Below are 26,043 nucleotides of genomic sequence, written 5' to 3' on the forward strand. Positions count from 1 at the left end.
AGGAAGAGGCAGCCGAACATTATGACCCTGAATGGCCTTCTTCCCAAAGACCCCCTCCCAGTGCACCTCAGCTTCCAAATGCTCCTGCAATGGAAATGGTGGTTATAGATCCCAGAAGGGAGTTACAGGAAAAAATATCTTTTCTTAAACAACAAATAGAGTTGGAAAAAAGAGTATCAGGACTTAATTAATCAGCTACAAAAATTAAAGACAGGAAAGATGTCTCAAGAGAGAAACTGCAAAAATCCCCTGGCTCCCTGCATTCTTCAACCCAGAGTCCAAAGGCAGCCCCTATCATCTAGCTTTAGATTAGCCATAGATCATCCAGAGAAGGGAGATGCTGAGGCTTTCCTTGTATCTGAGACCAGAGACAATCAAGGGGTTGCTTGGAGACATCACACAGGGTTTAATTTTCAAATTATTAAGGAATTAAAAATGCAGTATCACAATATGGTGCCACTGCTTCCTTTAACTCTTGAAATTTTAGAGTCTGCCTCAGAGGAATGGCTGACTCCTAGTGATTGGAATACTTTAGTGAGAGCAGTTCTTAGCAGTGGTGATTATCTTATTTGGAAATCAGAGTATCATGAGAATTGTAAAGAAACAGCTAGGAGAAACATTCAGGCAGGCAATGGTTGGTCCTTTGATGCTTTAGTAGAAGAAGGGCAATTTACTTCTAGTGATAACCAGATGCAGTATAACCTAGGCTTATTTACTCAAATTCAAAACGCAGCCATAAAGGATTGGCACAAACTCCTGGCAAAGGGAGACCCTGGTGCATCTGTAACAACAGTCAGACAAGGACCTGATAAACAATTTCCTGATTTTGTTCATTGATTAATAACAACAGCAGGGAGGATTTTTGGTAACACAGAGGCAGGAGTAGATTATGTGAAACAACTTGCATATGAAAATGCTAATCCTGCCTGCCAAGGGGCCATTAGACCCTACAGGAAAAAGACAGACCTTATGGGGTATATCAGACTCTGTTCTGACATAGGTTCCTCCTACCAACAGGGCCTAGCTATGGAAGCTGCCATGCAAGGACAATCAGTAAGAGATTTTTTGGCTAGTAGAAACCAAATGGCCTGTTTTAAATGTGGCAAGCCTAGATACTTTGCAAGAGATTGCAAGGCAGAAAATGAGTTAACCCAGAGACAGCCCAGAAAACAGCCTGGGCTCTGCCCACTTTGCAAATGTGGAAAGCATTAGGCTAGTGAATATAGGTCCAAAAGAGATGCACAAGGAAACATCCTTTCCCATAATCAGGGAAATGGGAACAGGGGCCAGCTCCAGACCCCAAACCAACATAAGCCAAAGCTGGCTTATGGAGCAGTCAGTTTCATACCAGCAAACACCAATCCCTTTCTGAACTTAGTAGAGCAACACCAGAAAGTGCAGGACTGGACCTCAGTTCTGCCACCCACACAGTATCAACCCCAGAAATGGGACCTCAGGCCTTACCCACTGGACTGTTTGGACCGCTCTATACAAATGTCTTTGGCCTGATAGTGGAAAAAAGTAGTACTACTATGCAGGGACTACAAATTTTTTCTGGAGTTATAGTCAATGATTATCAAGGTGAGATTAAGGTAATGGCACAGGGAACTCAGAATATAGTCACCATTCCTACAGGAAGGAGAATAGCTCAACTATTGTTACTTCCAGGCTCTTTAATTCTGCATATGCTTAACCCATTTACCACATGCACCAATATGAACTCTTTACCATCATTTCCTTCCTTCAAAAGTCTTAACAATAAAATTCAAATACCTCATTCATAGTAGACATTTCTTTTTGTTTGTTTAAACACAACTATATCCAACAACTTAGCTTAACCCCAACACCTATTCTGTATGTCTCACATTAGTTATTGGCTCGTTACTCACGTTGATATTTACAGAAATTTCTCATTATTCCATGCTCCTTAAAGAACATTTCTTGTTTGTTCACTTTTAGTACCAGAGCCCACTCCAGGTCACATCCACACTCTGTAGACATGGTTTTGTTTGTTTGTTTGTTTGTGGATCAAATGTATTCTTTTATGAGAGACATGTTCATGTGTAATGCATATTGATTTTTGTGAATTGTTTTCTGATATTATTAGATAGAGATAAAATGGACCATAGAGAGGTGACACAGACTCTGTGTATCAGAGGGACAAATGAAGTGCATTGAGATCACACAGCTTTTCTGTGATGTGCCCAGAGGTGAAACCTCAGTCTCTCAAAACTATCAGGCTTCCCTCCCTAAGTCCGAAGTCTGAGGGGGAAAAATGTAGGAAAAGGAGGAAAGATTTTCAGTGTGTTCTTGACACTGGAGTGGACAAAAGTTACTGAATAGACATTAATATTCAACACTGAATGAAAACTTGAGAATTTCTTGATCTTTTCCAAAAGCCACACAATGAGATGAGAAGGCAGAGAGGAAATATCCCTTAAATTCAACTTTCAAGGATTAAATTTAGAGCCCACCACCCTAAAGTACTTAATATAGAAAGGGTAATGAATTTGATAATGATGGAGAAATGCCATCAATCTGACAAACTAAACAACTTTTTTTAACCTGACATAGACCCGTTCAACACATCAGCTGTCATCTGAAATGAATTCTGTTTCTAATTTCTCTTCATAAATAATGCAGCTAATTGAAAGGTAGTTACAATGAAGTCTTTAAACTCCTTCTCCAATCTTTCTGCATTGGTTAGAAGCTTCTACTCCTCACAGGAAATAAAGCCCAGACATCCTAGATTAAAGAGCTGAGAGAAACACAAGAGAGCCCTTTGTACAAAAGCCAGCACACCCAATGTGTGCTCATTTCTCATTTTCAACTTTTTAAAAATTTAGCATTCTCTTAAAATATAGAACTTATAAAAAGCTCATGTCAGGATGCTCAAACTCAGAGACTGACTAAGGAAACCACTTTTTAAGATTCTTAGCTGTGCATATAAATGATCTCTGATGTCCAATGTCTGCATATTCATAATAGTGACATTTAAATATTTCTGATTGAAGTGTAATAATGTGATATCTACACAAAAATTTACAGTAGAAAGCTGTGACTCTTTTCCAATGGAAATAAAGAGAAGCTGAGAAAGAAAACTGTTTACTGACTATTCTCTGTAAGTAGCATGGAGGGATAACTGTTCTGAAGATTGAAAAAATTAAGAACCTACTTTTCTGAGGTGTCCCAATGTGGACACCAGTGTTTACTTTTGTTACAAGTGGAAATATTAATGGCTTGCACATTGGAAGTGCAAAGGAGAGAAAGAAATCTATGGAAGCATTTAAGTTTTCAGTAACTTAATTATTTCATTTCTATGAGAAGAATGATTTCAGCAAATACACCAGAGAAGGAAGGGCATGCTTATAAATGGATATCTGATCTGAATATCTTTCCAAGGCTGGTATTAAAAATAGAAATCCAAAACAGATTTTTAAGTGGTATGCCAACTTATTTCCAAAGGTTTACAAGTTACTAAAAATGTGAATTATATAACTAAATATTAAAATTCTAGGTAATTTTTATTAGTATCTGTCCTTATCCAGTAAAAGACAGTCACTGAAAATAGTCTCATTCCATAGTATCATTTAGGTTTCATTATATATCTGTCACTAACAAGACAAGAGCCAACTAAAACATACAAAAAGTGCTGTGTTTTATAATAGAGAATATTGCCAAAGTTCCAAAGGCTGACACTCCTGAACAAGTTCGTATCTTTCCCTAATAAGTAAATCCTTGTGGTTAAAGCTCTAATATCATTTATTATTTGGTGTTAAATGTTGAAATTATCCTTGAGAGTGGGCAAGGTAGTGCTCTAAGTAGCTCAGAGTACTTTTTGTGAAAGTGGGAACCATGGATGTGGACTAAAGGAGACACAAATGAAGGAGGAAAGAAAATAAATAAGAAAGGAAGGAAGGAAGGAAGGAAGGAAGGAAGGAAGGAAGGAACAAATGAAAGAAGGAACGAACAAACAGGTGAACAAACGAAGGAACAAAGGAAGGTGCTGGCTATGTAATGTCATAACTCTGCTCACCAGAACAGCACAGTAATGAGTGAGGGCAACAAACTGCCAAGAAGCCAAGGGGAGATTCAGAAAAAAATAGTGGTCAACGGTATAAAAGACCAAGAAAAAAATGTAAAAGACACATCTTGGATTGGACAGGACACTATTGCTGCCTTTTGTCTGACCTGAAAGTCCAGCTGCTTGTATATGTATATAAGAATATTAACTAAATACATAAAACAAAGCATATGTGTATTATGATTTACTCTTAAATACATGAATAACATGACATTTGGGAAAATGCCTTTGGCTATGATCACAGAGAAAATTTAACAAATGGATGGCATTTAATGTGAAACACACTAAGTGGAGTTTGCAGACAGACTTGGAGATGAGCTATGTCCTAGGTTTAGAGGAAAGTACTTAAGGCTATCAGGAACTCCATGTGTGTGTGTGTGTGTGTGTGTGTGTGTATGGAAGCTGACGTTCACTTGTGTGCATAGTTTGTGAAAGCCAAAGGAAAACCTCTGGCATTATTCTTAGGAACTCTGTTTATCGCCTTTCAGGCAAGGTCTCTCACTGGCCTGGAGTCACCAATTAGACCAGCCCCAGTGAGCCCCGGGGATTGTCTCATCTCCGCAGCACCCAGATGTGAAGACTAGCATGTATCAATATGCTGCAGATTTTTAAATGTATCCTGGGGATCTAACTCACATTCTCATCTTGGTGAGACAAGCATTTTAGTGACTAAGCTACCTCTCTGCCCTGGAATCTTAGTACATAGAAGATCAAAGAAAGGATCAATCACTGACCAACTGTGCCTCATACAGATGAAAGTTAAGTATATAAGACAGCACCATGACACAACATCACATTTCTTTTTAACACATCATCATATATTTTTAACACAACATCATATATACATTTTTAAAAATGTCATCAACTAAGGAAATATATCTAGGACATTTCGGGGTATCATAAATAAAGACAGAAGAATTTGAGAGAAATTAAGACTTTGCTCAATTTTTGACCCCCAATGTCTTACTGAAGCTACATATTGTATTTTATCATTAATCCAAACAAGCCTTTATGGGAGTGAAGTAGCTGATACATGGCACTTCCTATTACCTTTGCCAGTTGCCATAGACTCCCTTCATACCTCTCTGTGTGATCTTGAGATCTGACAGAGGCTGACGTGCAGTGTCATCCTGTATGTATATATGTATATATGTATATATATGTTATCCTGTATGTATATATGTATATATGTATATATATATATATATATATATATATATATATATATATATATATGTCATCCTGTATGTATATATGTATATATATGTAATCCTGTATGTACATACGATGGCAAAGCAATGCCCTTACAGATGAGATCCTTTTCTGGAAAGAAGCATCTGCGGCTCTGCACGGGGTCAGCATCCTTACAGCAGCACAGATGGTTTAAAGCAGATGTGTGATGGACAGAATATACACAGCAAAGTAAAGAAAGGAAGTTCAAAATACACTGAGGTCATAAAGTTCCAATGGTCCATTGCTGTCCTCTTTTCTGTGAGTCTTTGAGTTTTATGACAAATGTCTGCTACTCCCTCTGACATCACTCTGTCTTCTGCCAGATAAAAGTCTCAACAGAAACTGGGACGTGTGGGATTGCATCAGTAAGTAACATAGCCCTTAAAAGGCTCAGGCAGGGGGATTGTAAGTTCAAGGCCAGCTTTGGCTACATTACAAGAACTTGCTCCCAAAGTAGAAATGAGCTAATTCAAAAATATCTGCATCAAGAAAAACTACCTTCTTACAGTCTAATGGCAACCACAAACAATTATGGGCCTCTTCTTTACAGACTTCTTTTGGTATATGTAAGGACAACATACACTTGTCCTGAAGGTTCTATCTCAACCTTTAAACACAAAGCACTTTCAAAGTGTGTCTTCTAGAGCCTTTCTCAAAGTTGATGTGACTGCAGACCACATGAAGCTCATGAAGAAGGAAGACCAAGAGGGGATGCCTCAGTTCTACTTAGAACGAGAAACAAAAATGCTCAAGGGAGCAAATAGGGAAACAAAACATGGAACAGAAACTGAAGGAGGGGCCATCAGGAGACCATTCCACCTGGGTATTCACCCCATGTACAGCCACCTAAGCTAAACACTGTTGTGGATGGCTGGAAGTACATAATGTGAGGAACATGATATAGCTGTCTCCTTAGAGGTCAGCCAAAGACTAACACACTCAGAGGACAATGTTCACAGTTAACCACTGATGTGATCAGGGGTTTCCCAATGGAGAACTTAGTGAGAGGACTGAAGGAGCAGAAAGGGATATTGACCCCAGGTGGAAAGCAACAATACCAAACAACCAGAGCCCTCCAGGGTCTAAACTACCAGCCTGGGAACACATAGGGAGGGACCCAAGACTCCAGATGTATATGTAAGGGAGGATGGCCTTGTCGGACATAGGTGGGAGAGGAGTTTCTTGGTCCCATAAAAAAAATGAACACACAGTGGGGGGTGGAACGTGAGGGTGGGGAGGGGATAGTGAGGGGGGGTAGGGGCTAGGTGCGGTCACTGCCTCATAGAAGCATGAGGAGGGGGATGGGATAGGAGGTTTCTGGGTGGTGGGAGGAAGTAGGCTAAGGGGATAAAATCTGAAACTTAAATACTATAACCAATGTTAACAAGCGAAAAAAAAAAAAAGTCTTCAGAACCAACATCTTTAAAAAAAAAGTCAGCCCCCTGGGGGTGGGAAATTTTTTTTTCTCTTGATACTAAAACTTGTTCTGAGAATTGTATATTGCAGAATACACAGCCTTGGTGTATCTACTCATCAAGCATACTGAGCAGACCTGCCCAAACCTCTGATGTCCTGGAATTCCATCTGGATTCAGTGAAGACACAGCATCAGAGGCTTATCAACTTACTCTTCCCCCCACCCCTCTTCTAAAATCTCAATGCCCTTAATCAGCTTGAAGAAGTTAAAGAAGAGTCAGCGCCCCTATTCCCTGAGCTTGGGGACTAATGTGGTTAATAATGGTCTGTCTTTCTAGGGAAAAGTAGTGGTTTTGTTGGAACAGGGGGGATTAGCTAGGACTTATTGCATAGCCATAACCTATTGGTAGAAATCTGTATAATTATTATCAAGATGAAGTTATAATTTCTTAAATGGTACAAAATTTACTTTGATCTCAAATTTAAGGTTTTCATTGGTACGAGCCTCTTATTAATATAAAAATGAGATGAATATTGATATGCTCATGGGCATTGTGCCTGTATAACACATTTAGGAATACAATGCCTAGACCCAGCCCTTTTTTAACTTTTTTAACTGATTTGGGACGGTTAACCTATGAGTTAAGGGACTATAGCAAATTCATATTTTTGAGTTTATTGTTAGGGTGTTTTCCATATTTTATTTAGAAATAGCTGAGAGGAGTTAACAGACAACAGTCCAGGTTACCTTATATGTATAGTTGGTTTCCAAAACGTCAGAAGTCCATAGAATTGACATTACAAATATTTATATATTAATGTTCATTTTGATCAGAGACCTGTCTGCTCCTGACAGCTTCCTGTCGTGGATTCTAAGAAGAAATTGAGTTTCTTTGGAGTTACTCCAGTTGTGTGGTGACAGCCACTAGGCAAGAATTGCCTCTTTCCATCTACAGACAAATTACTGTCCAGAAAAGGACACACTTGCAGAATAGTCGACTGATTATATCTGCCTAGACAGAGTAATCAGTCCTTAATAATCCTGCATCACTAAGGTCTGTCAGATGATTCTGGGCCAGAAGGCTGAAGATTTGATGCTCCAATGTTCGGTAGTATAGGGGCTTTTTAGGTGTTCAGCGGTCTCTATAAATTGGCTAAGTTTTAGAAGCTATGCTTTGTGCTTCCCACAATTATAGTTAACTCAGTCATTCTGGATTTCTGACGGGGTTGAAAACTTATAGCTATTTACCTTAAGAGAAAAGATTTGAGTGGATGATTGTCAGCTGACATTCATCCTAAAGCCAGGTTCAGAACTAAATGTTTTAGTTAGGATAGATGACAGAGGTGCTGGTTTGTCAACAAAAGGATGGACGGGGTATTAGGACTATCTTGTACCTCACTGGTACAAATTGGCATAATTATGCTCTAATTGTATTTTGAGAGAAAAGTTTCATTTTAACAGGAAGGGTGATGTGTAGGAGGAGCTAAGGTAGGAGGTGTACTGAGAGGAAGAAAAGGAGTAAAGAGAAGAAGGAGGAGAGGAGAAGCTAGGTGATGAAAGAGAGAAAGAGGGGGGAGACAGGGAGTCAGATATTCATGTATCTCCACCAGTCAAAGATAGTTGTTATATCTAGGTTGGTCAGTGGGTTACACCTCTGATTGAACAATTCCAAACTTATAAAGCTTATGATTAACATTATTTTAAAAAAATGTATAAATGCAAAAAGGAAAAGGGGGCATGGGATAGGGGCATTCTAAGGGGGGAATGGGGAAAGGGGATGGCATCTGAAGTGTAAATAAAATATCTAATAAAAAATAAAAAAAAAGTTGATGTGACTGTGCTCCCAAAGAACTCCCCAACAGTCTTCCTGTAGCCCTGTTTCCTTGAATGTGCACAGCAAAGGCATCAAAACCTCTGTCACAGCAAAGTCTTTGTGGGGTTCTGCCTAGCAGCTACTGTAGATGCCAGCCAAGGGTTTGGAGCCCTGTCCTGTGTGGTCAGAGTTTATATTTCACATGAGCTTAGTTCACTTGTTAATTGTATGAAATAAATTTTGTTTGTATACAATGCTGGAATTCTGAATAGAAAGAACCACATACAGAGCAGAAGTTAAGTCATTGTCATAGTGGCTTCATATATATGCAGTTAAAGGACTAGAAATAAATAAGATAAACCTTAATGTCCCAATTTAATAGATGCTCAGTTTTGACCAAATGTCATTAACACGATAACCATGATGGCAAAAAAGAGAAGAGTGGCTTGTTGGAGTAGCTAATGACTTCTAAGTGTTTAGTGAACTAACTGTAGCCCCAGTCTAAAGTTAGCAATGCCTGCTGTTTATTTCTTCTTTTCACAATGATCTTGTGTTTCAGATTCATATAAACCACCAATTCAAAAGATGATCTTACACATGATAAAAAAATTTCCCTAGCGTAGTTTGGAAACAACAAATTTCTCATTTGTATATCTCAATCTCATGTTGCCTCTGCCCAGACGTGACTTGCAACTTTGGGCAGTGTTTTAAAGAAATGTTAGTAGCACATGTCCTAGGGATAGAAATGCCATTGATCCTTCAAAAAATGAGAGGAAGCTTCCATTAAATAAGCATGCCGGGGCCACTGTCTTACCATGTGTTTTTTCTGTGCCTACCATCATACTGATCTGAGTTCCTTGATATTAGGTCTGACTAATATTTGTGTCTGCACTTGACTTTGAAAGATGCCTTTGTCCCCATCCTTTTGTTCTCTCACACTTTCAAACCTGGCTTTCTCGTATCAACATCAGAGTAAGGACTACCAGCATCTTTGCTACTTTGCCTGGACCTCCTCTCAGAGGAGCAAGAGCAAACTGCACGTATTGACACTAATACACTAATTGACAATAGCAGTTTGTATTCTACATTTCATATTATAAACTAAACAAAGTAGCATATAAAGTATATCCTATGCTACCAATAACAATCACATAAAAATAGCATGGTCAATAAAACTTATATAAACAAAGAAAGCCATTAAACTGTCCCATACCAGGTGTTATGTTGTTCATATAATGATTATTTTAAACAAAAAAGGGACCTAAGATAAACCCGGAAAGTATCATGTCAGGTGAGGATTAAGGCTTGGTGAAAAATAAAAACACTTTTACTCAAATTATTTAAGTGAAAACAAAAATGTAGATAATCACACAAGAAAAATTGTTTTTAAGCTCTATTACTTTTCATTTACAAAAATATTATTTATTTTAGGAAATCTATGAATCGTAAATCATGTAAATAAAGTGATGAATGATCATTTGTAACCTATATTTAATATGTGTAGTCTTACGTACATGTGGGTAACTTCAACTTCTTTGACATATAATTTATTATAATTGTGTTGATGACTGAGTTTTTGTTTTAAATTTATTTTTGAGTATAGTTCTACATGAGAATACAACAGATAGTAATTACCACAGTTTAAAGTTTCCCATCATTTCAGTTTGGTATCATACTTTTTGTGTAAGTAATAAATAAACAAATTTATAGTTCACCAAATATGCCCCAAATTATACACTATATAGAAATAATCACATATTTGGAATATCAAGGTGTGATTGCAAACATTAATTTCTGCATTTCCTTCTTCTTCTTTGCCTATCTTTTAATAGCAAAAATGCCTTTTATATCCCACAATGTGGAATTGAACTCAAATGCCATCAGCTTCTATAGATATTTTTTACAATAGAGAAATCTTTCTCTTCTGCCCCTTGCGTGGGCAGGTCGATTTTCATTGAAAATGGCTTCAAGCTGGCTCTAATATTTACTCACTTATGCAGGTACGTCCGTCAGCGTGGCGTCTGTATCCTGTGTCACACTCACAGTGGAAGGTGCCCAGAGTGTTAATACAGCGCTGCTGGCAGCCTCCGTTCACCATGGCACACTCATTCACATCTACAGGAGGAAGACAGATGGCCAGGATTACAATGTCATTCCAATGTCAACTTCAGAGAAGTGGTACAAATATTTCTTTGATACACAGTATGCATTATATTGTACAAAAGCACCATCTCCATTACCACAAATCTATGCTTGTTTGATCCGTTTTGCTCCACCATGTCAACAAGAAAATGTAGACGGAAATGATACTCAGCTTTTTGGGTTGTTTGTTTGTTCGTTTGTTTGAGCAGAAGCCACAAGCATTGTGATTGTCTCACAATTTTCCGTTCCTCACACACTGGCTAATTAGCCCTGAGATAAAGATAATTCCTAGGGGGAAGGAATTGGACGAGAGAACTGCAATGAGCTACTCTGTCTGGAGCAGCACACACCAGTAGATAAACACCTATTTTTTGGTCTGACCACACTGAATAAAGCCAGGAATGGAGTTAAGACCTTGAGTCTCCTTCTCATGTGCTACAGTAGACATCAGAGCAAAGACAGATGACTCAAATGAAAACATGGCTTAGTGGCCTCAGAAAAACATCAATACATTGGACCCACTGATTCAGCTTGTTGGTCAAAAGGCCGTTTTCTGGAACACCATGTTTGTATAAGAGATTGGTTATTCACTTTTAGAATAAAATGGAAAATAATCAAGAAAAATTCACAATCCCCTAAATTTTATTATCAGTAGCAAATGCCACCAGGATACACAAATAGGATATTGATTTCTCATTGAAAAAAAACATTTCATTTATCCACACTTACAGTTTGTTTTGCCTTGTGCAATTACTAATTACATATTTAAAATTAGAAGAGGTACAATTTTAGGCTGCCATGAGTAACCAAAAAAAAAAAAAAAAATCTAAACTGTCTTGTTTGGAGGCTTGTGTAAGTTAAAATCAGGGTATGATAGTAGATGCTTGTAATCACAAATGTCTGGCTTTTAAAGCAAGAGAAATTTAAATTTCAGGTTAATCTAGGCTACATAATGGAAGGGAAGGAGGAAGGAAGGAAAGCATTTACAAGTTTCACTATAACAGATATCCCTAGCTTGGGATGTGGAATTGCAGGGAGTAGTTAGATTCTCATTGCCATAAAACTCAAACCTTCTGGAAAAGATATTTCATGTTAACAGTCTTTCCTAAAATATGAGTCACGTGCCACACAGTTAGCTTTAGCTTTTTCCTAAGGCACAGAGAAAGCACACGATGACTATCACTGCACATCTCCAGGTCTAGATATCAGGACTGGGAAGGAATATTTGACCAAAAGTAACAAAAGGGTTTTTTAACTTCCTAGGTATTGATTCTGTCTCTTCTGAAATAAAAGTAACACTATATTTTTCACAATTCAGTATATCTTTTGAAAAAAAAATAAGATATCCTGAATAACATCTTAGTATTTTGAAAGTAAATTTTATTTCATAGATAAAAATTACTGACATGTCAAAATGTAAGAATTTTTATTACATTCTGAGTCTGTAATAGCTTGCCCCTAGGTTTTTTTCATATACATTGATGATGAAACAGAATTCTCTATTTGTTGCTTATTCTTTGTGCAGAGATTTAATATTTATACAGGTTAAGTTTTTTTCTTTCTCTCTTTAGGGCATTATTCTGAAGAGTTGCTATATAATTCTGAATCTTAACTCTCAACCTCTAGATTAGACCTGGGTCTTTCATTTTGGATGTATAAAGAAAACATTTAATTCCCAAGTATATCATATTTTCCATGATAAATTACTTGACGGATCTCATGAATCATACGGTAACATTTTATATGTGTATAGATAAATTGAAAAGAGTCTTAAAATGCGTAAAAAAAGGATAAATTATTTCTTCCGGGGAGAAAAAGACAGGTGTACTCCATAACAGAATAAACCTTCAGTTGATGGGATAAGGTGTTAGAAAATTTTTAATGATTAGTTTATTTTAATTTTATATGCTTGTGTGTATTCATTGTATGAAAATTTGTGTGGACATAGTGGCTACAGAAGAGGCTATCACATCCCTTGAAAATGGAGTCACAGAAGACTGCTCAATGCCATGTGGGTTCTGGGAACAGGACCCCAGTCCTCTGTTAGAGCATACAGTTCTCTTAAATGCTGAGACATCTCTATAAACCCTAGACAACATTTTTAACCATATGTCTGGAGCTCTCATTTGTTATAAGAGAGGAAGCCACACAGATGCTATAAATATATGACAAAAGTAACTTTAAAAGAAAGTTTATGCTGATAACCTTCTCATGGCATACTCACAAAGTTTTAGTATTTTCTTATCAAAGACACAGAGATTATGAAAAAATTTTTAAAAATCATTAATTATGCTCCCATGATATAATGGGTATGGTCTTGACAGTGAGTTTCTCTACATAAGCTTTGGCATATTTATATTCTTAGTCTACCTGTAACTATTTACTATGCTGTATACACACACACACACACACACACACACACACAAACACATACAAACACACATATAAACACACACATATAAACACACACACACAAACACACGTACACCCACACATCAAATACCCAATGTTCTTTGAGTCACATAGTGTAAAAGAAAATACTCTGCTTTTGGAACTTATCTCTGAGTCATAATTGCTTCCTGGAGACTGCTTCCTCACCATAAAATAGGGTGATAAGGGGGTTCATGTGTCCTGTGCTATGACTGACTGTGTTATTTTATTTGTTCATGCATAGCATTCCAGGATAAACAGTTAATTCTTGGTTTATATGTAGATACAAAACAACAGGTCATTGTATGTTATTAACTAGTAGAGTTGGCAACACAAGATCTTGAAGTGAGCCTGTGGGTCAGGAAGAGTGAGCAACAATTCAGAGGAGTCTGTTTGGCTCAATGTGAGAAGGGGGAAATAAAATGAAAACTGCCTGAATTGGGGAGCATCTAAAGTTGCAGCAAACGTAACGTATGCATTTAGATCTGTCGAGCTGGACAACATGGTTGGCAAGTGAAACACAGCTGAGAAACAAAGCCCAAGCCTCCTTTCATTAGTTGGGTAGTAATGCGGTGTTTGTCTTGATTTGCCACAGACTCTTGGGCAGGTTGAAACATAGCAGCCTGTGTTCACACAGCAGCCACCCAAACTTATTAAAAGTTAAAAACTCAATCATTTGTGAAGTGCCACCAAACATGAAGGTATTGCTTTGACTTTTTTCCCTTTATTATCCTCTTTTAGATGATAGCAGGTTTTCTGATTGTTCTGACATTGTGAAATCAATAGTTCTGAAACCTGCACGCACAATAGAACCACTTGGCATGCATTTTGAAATGCCAGTGCCAAGGTTCCAACTTTAGTCTGATTTAATCGGTCTTATTATTAGGTCTGGGAAAGAAAACAATGTTAAAAAAGCACCAAAGTGATTCTAATGTGCAGCCTGAGCCAGGATCATCCGGAATAGTTAAAGCTTTAATTACCCAGAGATGTTGTTAAATGCAGACACTGATTCTTTAGGCCTGGGGCTTCAAGCTGAGATCCCACATACACAACTAGACCCAAGGTGATCTGGATGTAATTAGCTTGTGGGTCACAAGAAACAAGCATGAGGATGCTCCTGTTCAACCACAACGTCAGGATGACCATTGATGTGAAGGTCTGGCTCAATCTCACAGGAGTTTTACCAAATTAGACCAAACCAGTCCACATGTTTAAATCAGTACACCAATCAGATTATAGGCATATATATCTGTATATGCACATATATTTTCATATATAGACATATACTACAATAATTGAAATTATTGAATATTTTATTCATCAGGAACCTACAAATATTGACTACCAAAAGTGTCAATGTAGTCACTCTAAGAATCATAGCAAGAGAATGTCATACCATTTCTTATGAAATCCAATCGGCTTCTGTAAAGAATGAAGGAAATCTTAGATCTTTTCTTTTGGAGTGTGTCTTATTTAAGACAAATCTGAGCTGAGCTGTCATGATGCTAGACACTCATGCTGAGGCTACCTCAGGAAATTTTCTTTCCCTCCAGACTCTGCCCAACAGAGTTAAAAACCAGAAATGTCAATATTACATTAAAATGTTATTATCAAGTGTACTTCACGTGAAGAAACAATTTCTCACAAAACTCTCCGAGTTCTGTCTTCACATCGGTTGCCTACAGAAAGCCTGCCCTTGGAATTGGAACCTCCGGACACTGCTGAGAACAGTGATAAAGTCATTAGAAATTTTTTTCAGTATTATCACTGTGATATAGACCCTGGATATAATACTGTAAGAGACTGTCAAAAACAATCAACTATGTCTGTTGTTTTTCCTTTTAATATATTTTCTGCTGGTTTTGCCCTCCAAACTATTTCCCCAGATGGCCACAGAATATAATAGCTTAAGAGAATTCACATTATTATCAAATGTGCTTTGCCCATGAAAGCTCTCTGAGAGAACAATGAGCCACTTTCGTTACGGTACAATTGAAATTGTTTCCTGTCATTTTTTTGTTTAGATTGTGTGACCATTTACCTGAGAACCAAAGTAAAGCAAATTAGTCTTTCACTTGCCCCCATAATATACTTTTCTCAGAAAGTTGCTGATTGAAAATAAATAGTCCCAGGGCTGGAGAGATGGCTCAGCAGCTCAGAGCACTTGCAGCACCCACACTCCCAGCACCCACACAGGATAGCACCTGATAGCATGTAACTCCAGTTCAAGAGGATCTGACACCCTCTCCTGGCCTCCAGTACCCACACACATGGTAAACACATAGCATGTTTTACAGACACACATACACATAAATAAAAATATAATGGGTAGAGCTAGAAACAACACCCATGTGAGGTAAACCCAGATTCCAAACGAAAAATAGTGCAGACTTTGTCTTATATGAGGAACAGCTTTTAAGCTTTAGATACAGGTGTTTTCTTTAGAATAACTCAGAGGTTAGGTAAGGAGGGGGGGTTAAGGAAAGGGAAATAGAGTATAATGTTATAAAGGAATAAAGAAGAAATTAAAATAGAGAATTAAATAAGGAGAGGTATAGGAGGATAAAGTAAAGCTGGGAAGTATAAGGAACAACCCTTTTGAAAAACCACATGGAAATGTGCAACCACAGGAGCTTCCTAAAATATATACATATGAACGAAATTTAAATGGAGATGCCCTATAAAGAGGAGACAATACCTCAACTGGGCATCTTATGTTAACAAGTGAAACCTCCAAGGACAGAAATAGGATCTATCTTATTGAATCATTGAGAAAAGCCATCCCTTAGACCCCCACCAAACATCATAGACTGCTGTCAAGTCTATCTGTTACTGTCTACAATGTGATGGTAAGGTTCTGTAGCCGGAGACAATACTTACTTATGTCATTAAACATGGAGAAATGGAGCTGTTGACCGACTACCTGCTTCACCCCTACAGACTGGCATTCATGATACTGGAAAGAAACTCTGAATGTTACTGGGGGAAAAAATAATCTTCAATATCACACAGCTACAAACCCTGAGACCTAAAAGAGCAATCTGATTGAAAGATGTACACAAAATGGACTTCATGTTTTTGTGGGTTTTTTCTGCATTTTAGTAATTTTTTTGTCCTTATGTTTGTTTTGATTTATTTTTGAGCAAGAGAGAAAGAGAGGGAGAGAAAGGAGGAGGCAGAGAGAGAGAAAGAGAGAGAGAGAGAGAGAGAGAGAGAGAGAGAGAGAGAGAGAGAAAGAGAGAACATGAAGTTGGAAGTTGGGTGGGTAAGAAGATTGGGAGGATCTGGGCAGTGGAAACTGAAAGAATAGATTCAAAGTGTACTCTACAAAAAAGAAGCTATCAACAACAACAATAATAAAACAGGGTACAAAATAATTCCTATATTTGCGGATGAACAAATTTAAACCATACCTACAGTAATGTTGAGTGTCTGCCTGCTACAAATTTAAACCATACCTACAGTAATGTTGAGTATCTGATTTTCTCCTTTCATTTGTAATAACCTTTAGAAATCCCTTGAAGGGCTTCACCTATGCTGTTTCAAAGAATCCATGTGGTTTATGTGAGATGGAGGGATCCCCTTTCATATTCAGGTAGACTTTATTTGACAATACCATCACTGGATTTTGTTTTACCTGCAGTTCTCTCATTAAGAATGAATTACCTGACCCCAAGTAGGTGCCATGGGCAAAGCACTCCCTAAGATCACTCCTGCCTAGGATCATGGTGCCAGGCAGGCAGACCATGCTGGGGATGTCTCCCAGAACAGTTTCAGGTAGCCCGGGTTGGCAGAGCAAGCCCAAGATGACTCCCAGACTGGCACTTTGAATCCCCAGCAGGCAGAGCAAACCTAAGTTGAGTTATAGCCTGGTGTCATGCAGACCCAGGTGGGCAAGCTACACTCAAAATGATCCCCTGCTTGGTGGCACACAGCAGGGGTTGGGCATAGCACTCCTGAGATGACTCCAGGAACTCAGAGGCCCTGGATGTCACTAAGATGAACAAGTAAGTGGTGGAGAGATGGAAGAGAAAAGGAAGCAGAAGAATGTGTTGACAATGAAGAAAGGTGGAGCTGAAGATTCAAGGGTAGTGAGGAAAAGCCTGATGTGAGTAGCCAACCGTGCCACCTAAGACTGTAGTGAGGTACATGCTGTCACAGGGCCCTGTATGGGTCTATGACCCTGAAGGAGCATTGTGGTCACCTAAGGTTATGCGCATCTCTGAATTCTGTGAAGTGATGACTCTATCCCCTACCAGGGCATTGTAGGAGAGCTGGCCCTGAAGCCATGAGAATAGGAAAGCAATATCTGCCACCTGCAGTTCTCAGGAGAGGGGACCTCACACTTCCCTCAGGAAACACAGTACAACTAACTCTGGTTGTAGCAGTTCAGAAAAAGCAAGCCATGAAGGCGTGAGCAAGAGAAAGCTGGCCTTGCCATTCATCTGCTCTGTGGGGACAAAAATGAGGGAGAGATGTCCCACCCCTGCCCCTGGCCATCTGTGGCAACTGGGAGAGCTGGCCATGGCCCTCATCAGCTGTGGTACTTAGGAGAGCAGGCCTTGTATCTTACCTGGACAGCACAATATAGTTAGCACTAAGGACACTGGAGCTTGCCCTGGTGGTGCGTCTGTGGAAAAGCTGGTAGGCTAAGTAGCTCAGAAAACATGCAGATCCAGATCCAAGTATTTGAGTTGGCCCACCACAACATGTACCCTGTCTATGAAGTGCTGGAGTACCTGGTCCTACAAGATCTCCATGGTACCCAGAACAACAGGATATCCTAGAGGAGTCCTAGTAAGGATCCAGCGTAACAGAAGCCAGAAGCTTCGAACCAGACCAGTGACTCATTTTAATGAATAATAAGTGTGGACAATAGGGTATGCTATGGGACACTCTATGATAAAGGACAATTTCCACAAGACTCTTTTCTTTTGGTGGGGAAGTTGCAAGGGGGGAGCAGGTTCAATGGACAAGAAGATGAGTGGGATTGGAGAGCATGAATCACAAAGAATCAATAAAACATTAAATAAAAAGAAAGCTATATGCAGATATCTTAAGTTGTAATATTATCAAATATTTTATATTTTCTCAAATGGTTAAATTGAGTGCATATTATTTAGCAACTACTTTGTTGTACTGAGTTTCAGAAGATATTTCATATTAAACAATCTGAAGAGATTTTTGGCATTTGAAAAAAAACTTTAGGTGTGATCCAACCTATGGGTGCAATCAATGGGTGGGACAGAATTGAATGGCTCACGGAGAACCACAGACAGAGCTTGCTGTGGTTTTGAATGAGTGGCCTCCATAACTGCCTATGTTTGAAAGCTTGGGGTCCAGTTTGTGGAACTGTTCGGGAAAAATTAGGAGGTGTGGCCTTTTTGGAGTTTGTATGTCACTAAGAGTAGGCTTTGAGATTTCAAAAATCCACACTGGGCCCTATGTCACACTCCTGCTTGCTGCCTGCGGATTAGGGTGTAAAACTCTCAGCTACTGCTCAAGCACCATGTCTGTTTGCCTCTTGTCATGATGATCATAGACGAATTCCCTAAAGCTGTAAGCAAGCTCCCAGTTAAAAGCGTTTTTTTTATAAAAGTTGCCTTCGTCATCATGTCTCTTCACAGCAATAGAGCAATAACTAAGAGAGAGCCTAAAGTTATCTGTATCTCCAACTGTTCAGTGAAGTGTTCTGTGACGTCTTTGACTCTTTGAGCATTTGATGCGTATTATTTTCTTGCTTACAAACAAAAGTGCTACAAAATACACATGTTGTACAATGAGTGAATAGGAGAAAGTCACCAGTTCAAATACAGCACTTACTTGTAAAACAATATGTTGTGCATGGTATATAGTCACTTATAAGTGAATATTAGCCATAAAGTACAGGAGAAGCATGCGACAAAATACAGACACAAAGAAGGCAAGTAACAAAGAGGGTCCAAGGAGATATCCCACCAAGAAGGGGAAAAATTAGATATTGGGTGTGGAGGGAGGGAGGGGATTGGGTGAGGGAGGGCTGGGGATAGGAATAAAAGGGATGAAGTGGGTAGAGAATGGAGAAAGCAAGAACTGGGAGAGATATTTGAAATGAAGTGGCATCTCCAGAACAAGTTAGAAACCTGGGACAAGGGAAACTCCCAGAGAAATAGGAGGGTGACCCTAGCTAAAACACCTAGCAACATGACATGGATACCTCCTGTAACCAGACAAGAACTCCAGTGGAAGAATTGGGACACAACACACCAACAAACCTTTGACCCAAAATTTGTTCTGTCTACAAGATATATACAGATAAACATAGAGCAGAACTTGAGGAAATGGACAACCAATGACTGGCCCAACATGAGGCCCATCCCACAAGATCAAGTCAACCCCTGACACTATTAATGATATTCTGCTTATACTATATACTTATATACAGAAGCCTAGTATAATTGTCCTCTGAGTTGCTTCACACAGCAGTTGATAAAAACAAATGCAAAGAACCACAGCCAGACATTAGGCTGAGCTTAGGGAATCTTGTGGAAGAGTGGGAGGAAGAGTTGAAGGAGCCAGAGAGGTCAAGGACACTACAAGAAAACCTACAAAAATCCACTAACCTGGTCCAATAAAGACTCACAGAGACTGAACCACCAGAAAGCATGCATGGGATGGACCTAGGCCTGCTACATAAATGTAAGAGATGTGCACCTTGGTCTTCATGTGGAACCAACAATTGGAGTGAAGGATTTCTCTGATTCTGAGGCATGTCTTTGGTCCCCTTTCCTCTAACTGAGTTGCCTGGCCTAGGTTCAGTAGTAAAAGATGTACCTAGTCCTTCTGCGACTTGATATGCCAAAGCAGGTATCCAAGGAAGGTCTCCTTTTCAGAGAAAAGGAAGGGGAGATAAGGGGGAGAGTAAAGAGGGGAAGGGATTAGGAGGAGAAGAGGGAGAGGAAGTCTGGAAACTGCAATGGGAATATAAAGTAAATTAATTAATTAAATAATTAAATAATGAGGAAAAAAGATGTAATGTCTCTCTGATCATTAAGATAGTCTTTTAGTTAGAGTTTCCATTGCTGTGAAGAGACACCATGATCAAGGCAACTCTTATAAGGACAACATTTAATTGGAGCTAGGTTACAGGTTCAGAGGGTCAGTCCATTGTCAGCAAGATGGGAGGTATGCTAGTATCCAGGCAAGTGTGACACTTGAGAAGCAGCTGAGAGTTCTACCTCTTGTTCCAAAGCCAAAGAGGAGAAAAACTGGCTTCCAGGCAACTAGAAGCACGGTCTCAAAGTTCACCCCCACAGTGACACACTTCTTCTAACAAGGCCACACCTAATAGTGCCATTTCCTTGGCCAGGCATGTTCAAACCATGTTAGATTGTTAACAAGAGGATCATTAAGGGTATATAATTTGCAGTTATACTCAAATAGTTTATTAGAAAAATTATATTTCATCAAGACATTCATGATGTATATGCTTGCTATCACACACATGTAATGTTAGTCAGGAAACAGGTATAAGGATCTTGACCTAGATGCCAGGTTGGACTAGATAGTGAGTTTGAGGTTATCCTGGACCCCAGAACTATCCTTGTTTAAATAAAAATAAATAATAAATAAATTAACTAACTAACTAAATATCTAATGCACTTGAGTATTAGTGACAAACCTGGTTCATTCTGCACAACAAGTGCTAAGAACTTGTCAAACTGTTTTTTTTTTTTTTTAAATATGGTACCTACCAGTTAATATCTTTTTTATTGGATATTTTATTTAAATTTCAGATGTTATCCCTTCATCACGTACCCCTCACACACACCCAGGAACCCCCTACCCCATACCCCCTCCTCCTGCTTCTATGAGGATGTGCCCCCACCTATCCCCGACTCCCACCTCTCCACCCTCGAATTCCCTCACACCAGCTTTCATGGGAACAAGGATCTCCTCTTCCATCCATGCCTGACAAGGCCATCCTCCCCTACATATACAGCTGGAGCCATGAATCCATCCCTATGTGCTCCCAGGCTGGTGGTTTTGACCCTGTGGAGCCCTGGTTGGTTGGTATTGTTGCTCTCCTCATGGGGCTGCAAACCCTTTTAGCTCCTTCAGTGTTCTCTCTAACTCCTCCATTGGGAACCCCTTGATCAGTTCAATGGTTAGCTGTGAGCATCTCCCTCTAAACATGTCAGACTCTGGCAGATCTCTAAAGTCTGTTTATGTGGCATTGTGAGCACTGATCAAGCTATCTACTAGAAGGATACAGAGAATCTGTTTCTCAAACGCAAACAAAAAAATAAATGTTTACTCAATTTCTGGTTAGGAGGTTCACTAAACAATAAAAATGGATACCCTAGAAAAAGAAAAAAGAAAAACAATGTAGGAAAAACACCAGGAAGACCTTTCAGAACCATGAGAGTACACCAAAGAGTACAAAGAGTACACAGGTATTTGTTTCTTTGTGCTACGGATAGATGTTTTCACTTCATAGAAAATGCAATAGTTCAGTAAAGTAAGGGTTAAAGTAGAAAAAGATTATGTTAGAAATGCTACTGAGACTTGACCCTGGAGGGCCATTTTCATGACATGCTTGGAGATAATGGCTTCACTCCATACATGATGGACAACAGCAAGGGAAAAGATGAAGAGGCAGAAAGCTGAGTCCAGAGTTGCCCGTCAATCACTAGTGTCAAAATACGTATGAATGTTAACAAAGAGCTGACCTAAGCTACTACTTGTAGATATAGAGAGATGCAGGCAGATACAAAACGATGTAAAGAGAGGAAATGAATGTGACTTAGCTGTTAAGTGGAGTTGATGGAAGGGAGTGTGTTAAGGTCAATTGCCTTGAGCAATTGGATGGATGGTTATGGCAGCCTCTGAAATAGCACAATAAGAAAACTTTCGATATTAAAAGGATAGTTCAGTTTTGAACATAAATGGTTTGATGGCCAAGTGAGATTGGAAATAGAGGATACCTACTAGGCATCTGAGAATATGGATAAAGATCAGGAGACAAATGGAAGCTGAATTTTCCAGCTACCATCTATTGATATGTGTAGGCCTTGGGAATCCATCCTTGACAGTTACCATCACCCACATCCAATTTAATCCTACATTTCATCATAGCAGACTTATTTTCCATTACATGTCAAATCTATTTCTTTCAAGTCATCACTGTCTTGCTAATTTAACCTTCATGGATGATTGGAATGCCCTAATAAATTCTTCCATAGATTTTCTTCCTAATGCATCATACTGAGGTTTTGAAAATAAAAAAATAGTGGTCAACTCCTGCATAACCTCACTTCTGCCAGATCTGTGCTTCCAGTCCCATTTGTGTCTCTCACCTAACTTTTTCTTATTTGACCTCATGATTTCCAGTTCATCCTATAGATATCCAACTGTACGCCATATTTTTGAATAGTCTTCTTTTGGAGTTATTTACTCAAAAGTCCATATAGAGCTTATCATGTGCACATTTGTTTAATTTCTGTGTTGGCTTCGTTAGATACTAACAGCGTGAAGGATGAGCTCTCTTAGTTTATGTTCATAACAATAATCCCATTATTTAAAACAAATATAATTCTCTAAGTTTCTGATAAATGAGGATGCATTGGATTAGCTGTATACAGATAATAATACAGACCCCAGGAGCAGGTAACCTTACTAAGCACAAGCAAATTAACTAAAGCAGGATGGGATTCTCTCCTTCAGGAGAAAGCATAAATGGTTGCTACTACTTGAGGCAGGCTAAGAAAGAAAGAGTGCCAAGTCCTAGCTATCCTGGCCTGTCAACACGACATATCCTACAGTCATCTCAGAGGAAAGCCTCACTTAAGCAAATGTCTAGATGTATTGGCCAGTGATCACATGTCTGAGGGACAGTCTTGTCCTCTGTCTGGAAGGTGTCTCTCTGCTCATTTGTGTTGTAGATAAGTAACGTCTGTGTGCTTGTTTGTTTGTTTGTCCGTTTGAGATGGAGTCTCACCTTGGCAGACCTGGGAAATCACTTGTAGACCAGCATGGCTTCACAGTCACAGAGATGTGAGTGTCTCTGGTCCTCAAGTGTTAGGGTTAAAGGAGTACACCCCCATGTCCCCAGATAATAAGAAAATTTAAAATGCAGTCCGAGTGGACAGTTGATGTTAGCTGATTTAGTGTCTATAGTTGAAGTAAAATAAGGTAAAAAGATCAATTGTTAGATACTTATTTATTGATTTATTCAGTGATTTACTTAAAGTACTCCTGCTACTGCCTATTTGCCAAGCATGACTTCCTTCACTTGCCACCTGGAACAGAATGACCTGGAGAAATAGCTGAGACAATGGGTTGTTGCCCTCAACAACGCACTGACTGACCTGAGCGTGTTTGTAATTCTTGTTTGCTTGCCTCCCTACCTTGTGATTTTAGAACATAAGAATACAAATTGTCCCTGGGATGAAAACCTTTCAGGATCTGTCCTGGCTTCCATCCACTGGTGACATCTCACTTCTACTCTCATTGGTGTTGGGGAGCTTATTCCAGAAAGATCCACACAGCACAATGCTGCATAACTGTGGTTTCTCCATCAGAAGAAGAGTCTTTGAAAACATACAAACACCATAAATGAGATAAATAAAAAGACAAAAGCTGCATAATGTTTGATTAATTTAATCATTTAGTAACTTTGGCATCTTTTACCATTTGTTCTTCACTATGAAAGCTAGCTATGCTGGTCTGTAACTTACGGTTCCTCTTTGATAGAATGGCTGCTTATACTTTTACTTATAATTTAATTCATTCTTATGTTCTTTCTCTACAGCTTTTTTATCTGATATTTATAAATACTAAAAGCTGGATTTTAAAATTTACTTTTCTTTGTTCTGTTTCTTATTTTTCCCCCTTCAATGAAATCTCCAAAAAGATCAATTTAATTGAAAGTGCACCTTTAAACTATTTAGGATTTAAGCATTTAATTAGAAATCCATTAAAATAATTGTATTCACTTTTAAAGTAGTCACGTACCCTGTAGTTAAAAGTGACTTCTATTATTATAAAATAGTTCATATATAATCTGATGCTATACTGCTTTGAATTATCTCAGAAATATTAGCACTTTCAAATTAAGCATAAGTTTCCTGAATGCCACATCTTAAAGGTGACACTTGCAAAAATTAAAATACTGGTTATATTTAAATATACCAACTAGAGTACAGCAAGGTTATTTTTCACATTTTCTGTATCAATCTCAGACAAACAAACTAGGAGAAAAAAAACTTAGCAATCACCTGTCATCCAAATTTAAGAAACTTAAAAATTTTAGCTCTAAATTTTTTTTCCGACAGAACTATTTAGTAATGACTTGCTACCCGGCATCTAGTCTAAAGCAAATGGATACAAACGAACATTAAACTCTAAGTCAGTGGGCGAAAACGAAGCTTCTTTTCTAGGCCAAAGTATTGAGCTTTTCTGTTTTTTGAAAGTTTTAGCATGACAAGACCTAGACTGCATCCCAGATGCACCCCCAGGCTCTGGTGTGTTACAATCTCACTGGTTGGTATGACTTCCTGTCTATCTTTCACCATGGTATTCATCACATTTCTCAAAACTCATCGTTTCCTCACTAACTCACCCACACATTCACTCAGACTGTATCATAACCACAGTCATCTCCAGAATCTTTTCCCTTGAACCCTTTCCTTATCTGCTGTGCCCCTTCTGAATGATGCACACACAGCTTTCCGCAGTGCCTACATTGCTCTGGTCAAGCAATGTTCTTCTCGCTTTTTCTCCTCCCTGGACTGGGTGGAATTCCAGCCCTAGTCTTTCTCCTGCTCAGTCATTGCATGATCAGCTTCTTGACCAATCAGGGAATAATTGGGGAAAGATATTTACATAATATTGAGCATTTGAATAACATAAAGGCAGTCTTTACACAGTGTACAATAACATTATGCCTATAATCATATATCCTGCATATCTGATATGCATTATGATTCATAACAGTAACAAAATTATATTTATGATGTAGCAATAAAACAATTTTATCATTGGAGATCACAACATGAGGAATTGGCTTAAAGAGTTGCGCCATTAGGAAGGTTGGGGATCACTCTTCTAAAGAACCCTGAGTAATACAAAGACAGACAAACAATGTATATTTTGATTTTCTTTTGGATGGAGAAGTCAAGTTGAAGATACAAAAACATTCAGAGGTTGCCAATATTATAATGTGGTTGTGCCACTCACTATTCTTTCTCCAAAGGGATCAAGTACAGCACTATTAAATCAGATGTCATTATTCTGCTCGTGTTGATTCTGCATTAAATTATGCAGGGTGCGGGATGGGTATTCTTAATGTTATATCAGACACATACATAGACACACATGCACACACATATGTACACACACACACACACACACACACACACACACACACAGAGAGAGAGAGAGAGACACTCCTGAACTCATGGACAAGTGGCCATGGCAACTGCACAGGCTATAACTTAGCTGATTTAGAAGGTCCCTATGTCTAGTTCTCAATGCCTCATGTTTACTCCCTTGAAATTGTTAATACTTTTACCTTGAAATTTGCAATTAGTAAGTGAAGTAGGTGAAGGACCTTGTGTAGGTTTTATTCTCCAAGTTTCCCCTTTGTTCATGGTGGCTGCTTTTGTTAATGTTATTTGTTACTGGTATCAGAGTCATGGCCCCAGTAGCCATGACTGAACAGTACATGACCAGCCATCCACCCTTCATAGATTCCTCTTCCTGTAATCAGCTAGAGGTGACCAGTGAATATGGTTCCCTATTCTCTTGACCCAGAAAAACCCATAAAATTATGTAAATTAAGAGGTTCAAACCTTCATGTTTAAAAATACCCGGGAAACTGCCCAGGCCATCAAGGGTATGCATATCCACAAAGCTACCAAATATCTGAAGGAAGTCACTTTAA

The 26,043-nt window shown here is 38.7% G+C and overlaps 1 protein-coding gene across 1 annotated transcript in view; it reads right to left on the reverse strand.

Moving 5' to 3' along the window:
- LOC117707158 (EGF-like and EMI domain-containing protein 1) overlaps positions 1-26,043 on the reverse strand; it is a 530,582-nt gene that overhangs the window by 81,360 nt on the left and 423,179 nt on the right. Inside the window, exon 6 of the mRNA XM_076932235.1 lies at positions 10,539-10,661. Within this exon, the coding sequence (XP_076788350.1) occupies positions 10,539-10,661 (123 nt within the window). The remainder of the gene's footprint in view (positions 1-10,538; positions 10,662-26,043) is intronic.

Source organism: Arvicanthis niloticus, chromosome 4 (genome assembly GCF_011762505.2).
Source record: "Arvicanthis niloticus isolate mArvNil1 chromosome 4, mArvNil1.pat.X, whole genome shotgun sequence".
In the NCBI taxonomy this organism is placed as follows: domain Eukaryota; kingdom Metazoa; phylum Chordata; class Mammalia; order Rodentia; family Muridae; genus Arvicanthis; species Arvicanthis niloticus.